The 11,670-nt window shown below is 45.5% G+C and overlaps 3 protein-coding genes across 4 annotated transcripts in view; all 3 read right to left on the minus strand.

Annotated features, from left to right (window-relative positions):
* The window catches only part of LOC307240887 (sodium-coupled neutral amino acid transporter 3-like), a 6,808-nt gene extending 564 nt beyond the window's left edge, over positions 1-6,244 (minus strand). Inside the window, exons 1-16 of the mRNA XM_080014785.1 lie at positions 6,079-6,244; positions 4,640-4,746; positions 4,296-4,380; positions 3,939-4,054; positions 3,032-3,105; positions 2,830-2,922; positions 2,612-2,693; positions 2,434-2,516; positions 2,184-2,242; positions 1,964-2,095; positions 1,734-1,813; positions 1,507-1,607; positions 1,212-1,336; positions 393-537; positions 183-286; positions 1-52 (exon numbers count right to left, since the gene is read on the minus strand). The exon at positions 1-52 is cut by the window's left edge and continues 564 nt beyond it. Of these exons, the coding sequence (XP_079870911.1) occupies positions 1-52; positions 183-286; positions 393-537; positions 1,212-1,336; positions 1,507-1,607; positions 1,734-1,813; positions 1,964-2,095; positions 2,184-2,242; positions 2,434-2,516; positions 2,612-2,693; positions 2,830-2,922; positions 3,032-3,105; positions 3,939-4,054; positions 4,296-4,380; positions 4,640-4,680 (1,372 nt within the window). The 5' untranslated portion in view covers positions 4,681-4,746; positions 6,079-6,244. The remainder of the gene's footprint in view (positions 53-182; positions 287-392; positions 538-1,211; positions 1,337-1,506; positions 1,608-1,733; positions 1,814-1,963; positions 2,096-2,183; positions 2,243-2,433; positions 2,517-2,611; positions 2,694-2,829; positions 2,923-3,031; positions 3,106-3,938; positions 4,055-4,295; positions 4,381-4,639; positions 4,747-6,078) is intronic.
* Positions 1-11,670, minus strand: part of LOC307240981 (protein phosphatase 1 regulatory subunit 3A) — a 354,017-nt gene that overhangs the window by 45,157 nt on the left and 297,190 nt on the right. The window lies entirely within an intron of this gene.
* apex2 (APEX nuclease (apurinic/apyrimidinic endonuclease) 2) lies at positions 8,128-10,696 on the minus strand (the record flags this gene model as incomplete). Its single annotated transcript, XM_080014882.1, has 6 exons — positions 8,128-9,518; positions 9,638-9,707; positions 9,799-9,942; positions 10,075-10,255; positions 10,398-10,481; positions 10,582-10,696. 6 exons carry the CDS (start codon positions 10,694-10,696, stop codon positions 8,397-8,399), a joined length of 1,716 nt encoding a protein of 571 aa, XP_079871008.1. The 3' UTR covers positions 8,128-8,396.

Below are 11,670 nucleotides of genomic sequence, written 5' to 3' on the forward strand. Positions count from 1 at the left end.
ATGACAAACTCATTATCATGAAGATGAATCCCACTGCAGCGAAGCATGCAGCCTGCAGAGGGAGTCAAAAGAGCAAAACCGGAGTCAGGAAGATAAAAATATATAGAAATATATATTATTACACATAATAATATATATTATGTGTAAAATATAAAAAGAATGAAGGAAAACACAATCGCTACCTGAATTTTTGGTTTCGACCTTAAAGGCTCTTGTTCCTCGGGGACAATGCGAATGTAGAAGATTCCAGGGAGGATGAAGATGAGGCTGGGTGCCGAAGTAGCTCCTGAAAGAAGAAGAGAATGGCAGAAAAGAGACATACACTGATTAGGAGAGTGAGCACAGGGGACTGCAGAGTTATAATCAGATAGCTATTCTAACTGGTGACGAACCAATGAGGCCAAAGATGTCCCGGATGGAGGGCACGAATATGACCAGCAGGTTGACGATGAAGATCAGCACAATTGCAATGACGATATGTGTGGCCCAGCTGAATGGTTTGTCGGGGAAAAAGATCTGGAGCACGGCTCTGCGGATCTGAGCAGCAAAAAAGGGAGTCAAGCGTCAAGATAAGGAAGAAGGAGAGCGGATTTGAGCAGGGATTACCATAGCAAAACAGATTAAAATACTGTAGCCTATGTCAAACAGCGCTCCACTGTATCATGACACACATCATGAAGATAACTTATATATGTTCTTAACACCAAATAGGAATTAAACTGGCAATCCATAAAATCATCTGAGTTTGGCGGATTACACTACAAGTCAGAAAATTCCATTTGAAAGTTTTTCCCAACGTCTTTACTATAAGATGAATGTCTTTTCTTCAAAATGTGCCTTCTTCTGATCAATTGTTAGTGTTTTGTTTTTCTTGGTCACAGATTAGGACCAGACCACAACTATCTTCACTGGTTTATCAAATACACTGTGGCTGCCTTTCCCTTCCTGCACCAGTCAAATAAGTGCATTCTTGCTGGGAGAGGCACAGCCCGCAGAAATGGAAAGAGCATATAGAGGGGAACATGCATAATATAAATAAATTGAATGGTTGTGTCTTATAAAGTACTAGCCAAACAAAAATGTCAAACAATGACATTTTTTAAAAAAATCATCTCACCGATGACCACTCTAAATTCGGATCTCAGTCATGCTAAATGCACTTATGGACTGCCAAGAGGAGGCTTATGTGCAATGACAGATCTCAAACTCACCGGGAAAAGAACCACAGGGACAGTCAGAGTGACGGCCACCAGCACAGCCAGACGCACGCAAAGGATCAGTTTATCCAAGGGATCCACCTTACTGTAGGTGTGCAGCAACTCCGACTCAACGACAGCTTACATTGGAAGAAATAACGCAGTCAAATCTCACACGTTTCTGACCTTTGATCACAACCATGTAACATGCAAAAAGATGTCGTGAAAATGAAAATGTCGTGACAAATGTCGGAATGAGTGACAAATTTTTTTTCAGACACTAGGATAACTCGAATATCAGGACACTTACTGAAAAAGGTGAGGTAACCGAAAAGAGCTGTGAGCAGGTACATAACAAACATTGCCAGGATGGAAATGTTGGCAATCTTCTGCATCCGTTTCTTGGTAGCACTAGGATGAAAGGTAAACAGACGTTACCTGAAACTACAAATAGAACCCATATTGTTCAACATCCAAATGTAGCAGCCACCCTTTGTATAGACTTTTTCCGTGTCAAACAAGGTTTTAGTGACTCACTCTCGAAGCTCAGTATAGATGGGGAGGACCTCCGGGTGACAGACAAAGGCGAAGGCAAGGATTGGGATGGTGTACGCTGTCTGAAAGTCAACCAAACCAAAGCCCAGGGACTTAACTAACCTATTCTTTTGTTGGTTTTGGTGTCTAGACACAAACATTTGCATGATGTGACCATAAACTTGGCCTTATGTTGCAGATGTATACAACGTACACGTTTGTTTTCCTCTGACCTGTGAGTTTATTGTGAAAAGCTTGGCCTCGCAGACGTCATCCGTCGCATTTGTGTGAGTGAAGTCAATCCCAGTTGTGTTGACATGCTCCTCAACCAGAGGACAGGGAATGTTGAACTTCTTGTAGATCACCTGGTGATGCACACATCTTCTCATTAATTGAGGACGCAACACAACGCGCAAATGACAGCAATGCGGTAAAACTTAAGTGAAGACTCACCGAAATGAGGAAGAAAACCATACAGGAGAGTGAAAAGCCGCTTGTGTAGCCCAAGTAACCTGTATCACATTAAAAAACAAAAGGCTATGATTCTCAAACCGGAAAGACATGTTCTGTTTATTTTTTTTTGAATTGCGGGGCATCTAAGTGTTCACCAAAACGCCGGTGGTCATGACGGAAGAGCAGAAAACGGGGTGTAGATGAGCGTTAAAAAGAGGAGAAAGGGTGATGATGAGATGTAAACACATACCAAGCCGTCTCATGAGTGCTAGTGGAAGAATGATGGCAGCACTAACAATAATGATCAGGTAGTTTCCCTCCAAGAACCACTCTCTGATAGACAGACAAACAGATGGACATATGTTCAGTATACCGGCCCGGTGTGGAGCGAGGAAGCTACGTGGGAAAAAGGCTACTGTGTTGCTCACTCGGTTTTCTCGTGTTTCCCGAGGAAGGCCTGGATAACCAGTGGCAGCTCAGACTTCACAATGAAGAGGTAGCTGGACATTGCTTGAAAAAAAAAAAAAGTCAAAAAGGGTAAGTACTAACTACTAAAACCACACTTTTACTGAGATACACACGGTGGAAGGTGAAGAACAATACAAAGGGGAATTTTCTCGGTGAAATGAAGCCATTGTTCTAGTACCTCCAATGTTGTGTACTGTTATGATGCAGCCGGCCAACATTTTGCCCGGCCGACCAAATGCCCGGTTCCCCAGTTGCTCATAGGCCCGGATTCCTGAAAAAAGCAAAACAACATACATGCAGGAACAATAGTGACCAAGAGAGAATGTTGTGTGTGGCAACATGTGCCGAAATTCTACATGGTCGGCCGTTTATTAATTTACCAACAACTCCGGCACTTTTCAGCAGGAGGTGGATGGAATAGGCAGACAGAATGGCGATGCATATCAGCAGGATTCTGGAACACAAGTGAAAATGTGGTACTCAGACAACCTCCCAAGATGAATCTAGAACTGTAGACTTTTCTTTACGCAACTTGTACAATAGTTGCACCTATAAAAGATGAGACACACCACCCCACGCTTGAAATCACAGACCAAGGCTTTTAGTCACTACCTCCATTGCAGTAGCGGAGCCATCTTTGAAGTTGTTGAGTTTCCATCCAGCCCCCCCCCCCCCCCCATATTAAATAGCTGTGATCCAGACAGGCATGCCCACGGTGCGATCACTATGGGCTGTGTTTATCCGCTCAAATCTGATTTAGCGAGGTGGAGTGTGTATGAGCTTGGATATACAGTACATTCTGATAGATCAGTCTACATAGTCATTATACTGTAAGACGCGAGACAACTCCTTTATATGCCCTGGCCTCACATACACACAGCCACACTCGCGCACACACACACACACACACACACACACACACACACACACACACACACACACTCACACACCCCCCTAAAAACAGAAATGGCGAACACGGACACTTGGCAGACACACACGTGAATAAGCAACATACATACACAAAACCAACGCATGTAGTTAGTCTTGGCAATAGACTTTTTTTACAAGCTTCCCAAAGTTTGAGCAAAGATTCATTCTAACATGATGCAAGCTCTATATTTACACATGGTGCGCTTCACAATCACACACATGTATGCACGCACGCACGCACGCACGCACGCACGCACGCACACACGCACACACACACACACACACACACACACACACACACACACACACACACACACACACACACACACACAATCTTGCACATGCCTGCAAACTTACATGAAGAGGATGATTCCAGTGTTGGACATCGCAAAAGCAAGTCCCAGAATTCCACTGCCCATGATGGCGTTACTGAGGTTAAAGATGGACATTCCAAAAGAAGTCTTCCCCTCAGACTGGAGGAATAAGAGAAGGGTCATTAAGACACCCTTTGCATCATTTTCTAAGCAATAAAAGTCATAGGGTTTAGGAGCCCTGACCTGAGGAGCACTACTACCAAGTGTGGCTAAACTAATTCAGTTGCATGTTTCAGAAATGTATTTTTTTCACAGGACTATGTCTAGTTGATTGAACAACTCACAGCTCTGCTCAGCTTTTCACTGACAGTTTATTTTAGATCAGCACAAAAATACTCACATCCATAAACTGAATTTCTTTTTTCCCACCACCTTTATGTGGCAAAAACTCATCCCTTTCAGCCAAGGCATCCAGGCCATCAAACCTTTAAGATTAATAATGGAAAAGAAACCCTAGTTATCACGTTGGCGCACAAACAACGAGTGCTGTGTCAAGATAAAACAGTACTTTCCGTCGGAAAAGACACAATCATTTCAAAGAATAACTCAAATAGATTCAGAAACTTGTGTGTGCTCTTTCATTTTTCTGCATCCTGCATTTATCCGGATCAGACCGAGAATCGGTTTCAGGCGGCTGAGGTTAGCTGCCTGTGAGTAATTGTTATTTTACAACTTGAAGCTTACCCATCATCATTGCCATGGCCATTCATCTTCTGCAACTCCATTCTGCTGGTTTGCCCTCTGATGTGGATGGTTTAAAATCTCTATTTGTGATTCTTTGCAAATGTCCCCTTTGAGGAACAGAAAACAAATTCTCAATGTACATTCACTCCTTTTTTTGCTATAATAAATGCATTTACATTACAATTACAATCGTTTTCACATATTATTTGAACAGTATTTACATTTTGAATTTCCTCAAACTATTTGCCGTCCCTTTGCATAGTAGCTGGTAGCTGCGGGACTAAAACATAAAAATAAACCTTCTAAATAATCAGAACAAAGGAGTCAAAAACATGTCTAACCTTCGGCTGAGTGAGGGGGGAATAATCTATTTGTTGACTGCAGCTTGATTTGAAGCTTACGTGACATTAAACGTTTTAAATAAAGAATGTTGTCAGAGGACTTAGGTCGATCTAATCTCCCCTGGCCTACACAAAGCTGGCATGGAGCGGCTCTGAGAAAGAGCGTAGGTCTGTCCTTCTGCCACGGGGGTCATGGGACATTTCCCCTCCAGTTTTGGGTCAAAACTGCGTTCGGGGGTTCTCCCATCCGACCCCCGGGGACACACTCGCACTCACTCGTGTCATTCCACGGGGGTTTCCCATGGGACTGGAATCTACATGGTCCAATGGACGGTGGTTTAAAAATGTGGTTTTTTTTTTGCTTTGTCCCTAGGAGTGGGCTAGATGTAGAATGTGTTAACAATGGGAACCTGCGCAGAAGTACTGATTAGTCTAAACACTGGCGTGACCAGCCCCTGCATCCTGGCCCGGGGTCAAGTCAGCCACAGTGACTTTCTTTCCCCAAATGCACATGGCCCCCAGCTAACATACACCGCCACCAAGGCGGTCGACGTCTGGTCCGTTTTTCAACCGACTCCGACCTCTATGAGCTCCCGAAACCTGTCAAATCCTTTGACGAACGAGAACTATTTGGGAGAATCCCCGAAAAACTAGATAAACCTGGTCGACTCGTAAATAAGTCTGCTTTGCTGATTGCGTCAGAAAAGAGTTTTTTACATACAAACGATTTTCATATATAAATACTAACACATACAGAAGTTATTTTGAAATGACATTTAAACAAGTATTTTTTATTTATTTGACCACGGTAAGGTTCCCACGCTTACCCTTAGGGGGGGGGGACCCCTCAAAATTTAAAAGTAAATATGTTCACAAAATAATCTAACATCAACAACCAACCAGGCTTGTCCGTACTGAATCTATCACATAAATAACCATATCATTATATGGTAACTATTAGGACTAACTGTCACTTGTATCTAGTAATGTGAAGCACATGGTTCTTGTCTGATGCAAGACCGTGTTACTATTGACAGTTCCTTCCCTTACTCAACACCTACTAAACTGGCAGACACATTAACTTCTTCAACGACTCACCGAGGTAGTTAGGATGGTTTTCTTTTCCACAAGTTGATGTATTGCATGGCAGAGGAATTCCTTAAGGAAGAAGAATGTTTTTTGGGGGGCTTTTTGGGTTTTTTTTTTTTTTTTATGATGCCGCTCTGGTGTGTATTTCCAGCCTGCTTAGAGAGACTTTCTTGAGTCTCCAAAGCCTCTTTAGTCGTCATCGAGGGGAGGAGGGAGAAAGCTTACGAGCCTGGGAGGGATGAGAGCGGGAAATGGTAACACCCACACTTAACCCTTTGTTAACCAGCGGCAGGTAGGACGTTCTTCCGCTTGCAGGTAGCAGTGAGGCAGCGAGGACTCGTTCCTGCTCCTTGCGGGGGGCGGGGGCTTCGTTCGAAAGTCGGCAAAAGTGACTTCCAGCCTCACCGCTATAGAGAGGAAATGAATCCATATTGCTCATCGAGGAATAGGAATTTGCTATGAAATGAGGCCTTCATATATAACCTAACTTCCAGAGAATTACCGTGTTATTACAAACCAAAGTACAGTCGGTAAAGAGGGGGCTTGAAGGGGGACATCCGAGGTGGTCTTCACGACACCATTCCAAACTACTTATTGACAGTTTACGCCCTGCTGGAAGTTACCGTGATGCTAATAAGCTTAGGAGATAAGTGCTTTTTTAAGGTTGCCCGCATGTGATTCCGCTTAAGACCGTCAACATCAGGCGTGCTAACGAGTTATCGTGTGCTCGGAGTCAGAAAAGGATTAGGGCCTCCGGTGCTGGGCAATTACAGCGCTTCACGATACCTACAAACAAATCAGAGCTGGGGTCTGGTGGGGGGGAAACACTCGGATTAGCCACAGGGTGTCCCATAAAATACGGGCTGAAGAGGGTTCCTTCTTTATTGATATGTGTGTTTAGGTAGGTGCCCCCCCCCCCCCCCCACCCACTCCTTCAGTTTGCATCCGGTTCCATTGCATTACCGCCCTCCTCTTGGTGATCTCGTTCACGCTGTCAGTTTGTCCGCCGCCCATAATTCACTGCGCATTCAAATATGCACAGGGTATGAACCTTCCCTTTTTTTTTTTTTTTTTTAATGGGCTTTACTTTGCTTGAGGGTTTTCACTTTTTCTTGGTAGCTCCTCAAATAATTGCTTACATTCTTGTTTGCTTTTTCATGGTGAAAGGTCAGGAGAATGTAGATTCCATTGACTCATTAAAGATTCAAACTCTTGACTCAACATGCTGACATTATGCCAGTAAAAAAAGGGCGGTTTTAAAATTCACAAGAACTTATTTTGCCGGAGTGTGCTGTGGGAACTTATATAACTCCAGAGCTAAATGGCAAGTACGTGGCATTCTATCTGAAAAACAAACATTCTGATTGTAGAAAAAGAAAGACGGACGCATTGCCCTGGAGGTGGGATGTCCTCCGTTTTGAAAGTAACACGATTTCAATTTCCCCTTGAATGAGAACCCAGTGGTATCCAGGAGTCTTAAACCCTCTTGCAGTCAGAGGGCAGACTAGACAGAAAAAGAGGAAGTAATTTAGAGGGTCATTTTTTCCCCCTGCCATGTCACAAACTAAGCCACGCCTTGTTCCTATGAAGTCCAAGCAGGCCACGTCTGGTGTTCTGCTGCTGCATGAAAGAATCTCATTGTAAATATAAAGACTGTCAGCACTCATCCTGAACTTTCGATGACAGCTACACCCGGATCCTACTCGGAGCTGCATAAAAGAAAGTGCAGTCTTGTGACTGAAAAACGACCGTATGTCATTCTGTTTGTTTTTTTTGGAAGAGAGTTGCTGCGGTGATAGAAATGCAGTGAGCGGCTCTGTATCGTGGCATTTCTCTTCCACGCTTCAACGCTGGCGTCACTTCTGTACCAGCACCACCCAGTGGGAACAAAAGCTCACTACAATCATACTTGTTGAAAAGACGACTTTAAATCACTTTTGACAGATATTCATCCGAAGGTTTAAACCAGCACCTGTAGCGGTTGTCACTGGGTGTTCATTATAAAATCTTGAAATGTGTGCCGTACAATAAGAGGCTTCGGGTGCACCATATGGTATGAGGGGCCTCCTGAACTCCAGCAGCCATTTTATTCTTATATACACAGGGGACAATTTCAGACTTTACACAGGGATACCTAAAACAGAGCATGACTAGTTAGAAAACTAAAGTCTTTATTATAAATCAGAATTATTTCATCAAAAGATGGCATCTATCAATAAGAGACGTTAATTTACTTGTGTTTCCATATTAAAAACATGGGATTTCCTAAATTATCCCATAAGAGTAACCTTCAGTCTTGTATGTTACTTCTGCATGTTACTAATATGTTACTTCTTCTTGTCAACCCACAGAAAGAAGTTGCAGCGAGCTTCGGGATTGGATGCATGACCCTGGGGGCGGCAACAAACAAAAAACTGCTTTCCTAAATTAGGGCCCTCCTTCTTGACAGTGCGAAGCACACAGGGCTCTCCGTGAACTTTACATGGGGGTGGTGGAGGGGGCCCATGAAGCACTGACTTCCAAAATACAAGCGACGCTCCCTTCTTGGGACCCACACGTGCCGGAGTGTTCTCAGAGGTCGGACGTTCAGATTCAACTTCTGTCCGTGTGTTTTTGTTAGTCTCCTCCAAGGTGTTACTGGGGGATGGTGTTGGTGACGAGGTGCGGACACCCTGAGGTCCCTCAGGGTCCTTGTCTTCTGGTGAGTTCTCTGATGTAGGACCTTGATCTATGACACACACACACTGACTGACTTGGTCTTCCACAGCTGGAACCGCAGGTGGTGGCTTGGGTTTGAAAAAGGCAAGGAGGCCCTTCTGCGGCTTTGAGGAAGTCTTTACTACTTTGCTTTTCTTCCCTTTTGGAACAACAGACTCCGGCGCAAGTGTTCTTTTCTTTCCAAAATTGTTTTCCGCCCGTAGAGGGTTAACATTCTCCCGCTTTTCTTCAGCATCTTGTGAGCTTGGCAGCGGTTCCCTGGACCCTGATTTAATTGACTTTGAGTCCACCTTAACCAGGAACCGGGAGAGTTTCTGCTGTTTACCAGCAAACTCTGGCAGGTAGCAAGTACAGAGAGGGGGGAACTTAGGGCTGGCAAGGAGAGAGCAGCTGAGTTGCGCCCACACAGGGCAGTGATCTGACCCTTCTACCTCAGGCATGATGTCTGCTGCAACAAACAGCTCTTTGACCAACATGTTGTCGGCAAATATATAATCAATGCGTGTGCCATAGTTTGTCTGCCGGGCTCCGGTGAGAGTGCACCAACAAGTAAAGGCGTTGGTTCGACTAGGATGGAAATACCGGAAGGTATCTATAAATTTTCCACTGTTCATGGAGTCAGTTGCCATTTTCTCATTCTCCACCTCCAGCTCTAAACTACTTTTTTCTTTACTGCCGTTGCACAAAAAAACATCCAGCCATTTCCTTCCAGGGTGCTCCTCAAAGTCATCCTGTAGGAAGAGTCCAATTATTATAAATTTTTATTTAACAGGGCATGCATGCAATCCTTTTACTCCTTTAACTTCATCATTGAAGCCATGATGATTGAGTATTTTAATTTTTCACTTACAATGTCATCGGGGTCACAGTGGTCTATTTCTCTGTGAGATGTATTCACATCTCCTAAAACTATTACATGGCTGCAAGAGAGAGGCAGAAAACGAGTGACATTTCATTGAGACCGCTCAAATGTGAATTAAAATTCCATTGGCAAGTATTTCAGACTCTCACCTCCCAGCCTTCAGTATTGCTTCAGCCCGGCTCTGAAGCAACTTGTAGAACTGCAATTTGAACTGTTTACGTTCCGGCTTTTCAGGATCCGCTCGTGGGCAGTATACATTCACTACTACAACAGTCTGTACCTCGTTTTGACACCTAGGGTAAAAAAAAAAAAAATGATGATGAAGAGGAAACATAACACATGTGACTATTCCTATTTACTCATTGCCAGAAATAGAGGCGTGCTTTAACACATAACCCCTGAAACTGCGAAGGTGGAGTTCTCACATGAATCTGTGCTGTGTAATGACAGCGCGGCCTTCGTTGTCCAAAAGCTGCAGCTCCTCATCAGAGAATTCCGAAGGATCCCCGTAACTTCCCACGGTGCCTTTTTGGGTGGAAAGAAGGCCCGTGAGACCCTCCTCAGCAGCAAACGGGGCAGCGCTGTCCTTGCAGTAAGTTGCGACCCCTGCGCGTAAGCAGAAGAGGAAAGGCTCATGTAGAGCGTACACACTGCAGCGTAGTGGGGTCACCAGACTCACCCAGCCGGGCAAAACAAAGCTCGGCGCATCGCTATGAATCAACGACACGCGTCGTGACAGTGTTATGACCTGAATAGCCGCTGCGCCCTCGGCTGAAGCTGAAATACGAGTTGTAGCCTTCGACGATGGCGCTCCTCTCGTCAAGCAAGTCTCCTGCGGGGGACATGTTTCGAATCGGTTAATCGGGCGGGCTTCGGGGCTAAAGGCGGCCGTGAGAGGTCCGGGCGACGAGACGTTTCCGCGGCCGACTTACTGGTCACCTTCGTCTCCTGCACGCAGACGATGTCCGCGTCCAGCGCGTCGAGGGCCGCTTTGACGCCGCCTTTGAAAGTCCGAATGCCGTTGATGTTCCACGTGACGATCTTCATGGTGTACACACGGGCAGGGCGCTCGGCGCGCACACGCGGAAGTAAACCGGAAGTACGAGCGAGACCAAACGGAAGTCCCTCATTCCCTCGGTTCGGAAACGTTTCGTTTTTTCTAAAAATAAAACCGACAAACTATACATTTTTAGAGATATTTAATATATTTTCTAAATTAAATGTCAGTTATAAACGTGGACGTGTGCATTAGTAACCCGGAGTCAAAAATAAATAAATAAATAATAATAATAATAAAAAAAAAAAAAAGGTTTCCCGCGACATTACGCCGTGTCGCCGCTAGAGGGCGTTCTCAATGGGGGGGGGTTTCGGCGCGCTTTGACACTCGACCTCGCCGCGAAGCCAGAGCTCCGAGTGGGAGGAAGAGAAGCGGAGCCTTGTTCCCGGTCCACCCTCCTCGGTTGTCTCGGTCAGCGGGCGCCGCACATTAAACCCGACGGGCTGGATCGCCGGCGGAACCATAAGCTTCGTAAAGCAAGACCCGATGGTGAGTAACGTTGGCTAAATTGGCTAATTAGCTTGAGCCGGATAGGGTAACGTCCGGCGGACCAACCGTGTCGAACCGGCTAATCGGCGCTGCGTGTGAACGTTGGCCGGGGTAACGAGGCTCAAGCATCAGGCCGTGGTCGGGTCGTATGCTAGCCACCATCTTTAGTTCACACCAGGCCAGAGCTGCCCTGGCTTTTTGTATCCTGTTTAGAGACGTCGTTGTCCGCGAGAGCGCGGATGTCGCCGGGTGTCGTCTCCATCTTCGCTCGAGCGGAGAAGACGAGGAAATGGGATGGCTGCAGATGCTGCACCCGGCAGCGCACACAGTGGGTCCGCCTCAAAGTGATGCTCCCCTGGTCCGACGCGAGGGGAGCTACTCGGGCAGATGCTCGGACGGCGAACTAGCGAGAACCGTCGCATTCCGGTGGAGGTGTTCGCGGCTGTGTAACTGACGGGTTTGCCTTTGGTTACTC

The sequence above is a fragment of the Zeus faber genome (assembly GCF_960531495.2).
Source record: "Zeus faber genome assembly, chromosome: 15".
Classification (NCBI taxonomy): Eukaryota; Metazoa; Chordata; class Actinopteri; order Zeiformes; family Zeidae; genus Zeus; species Zeus faber.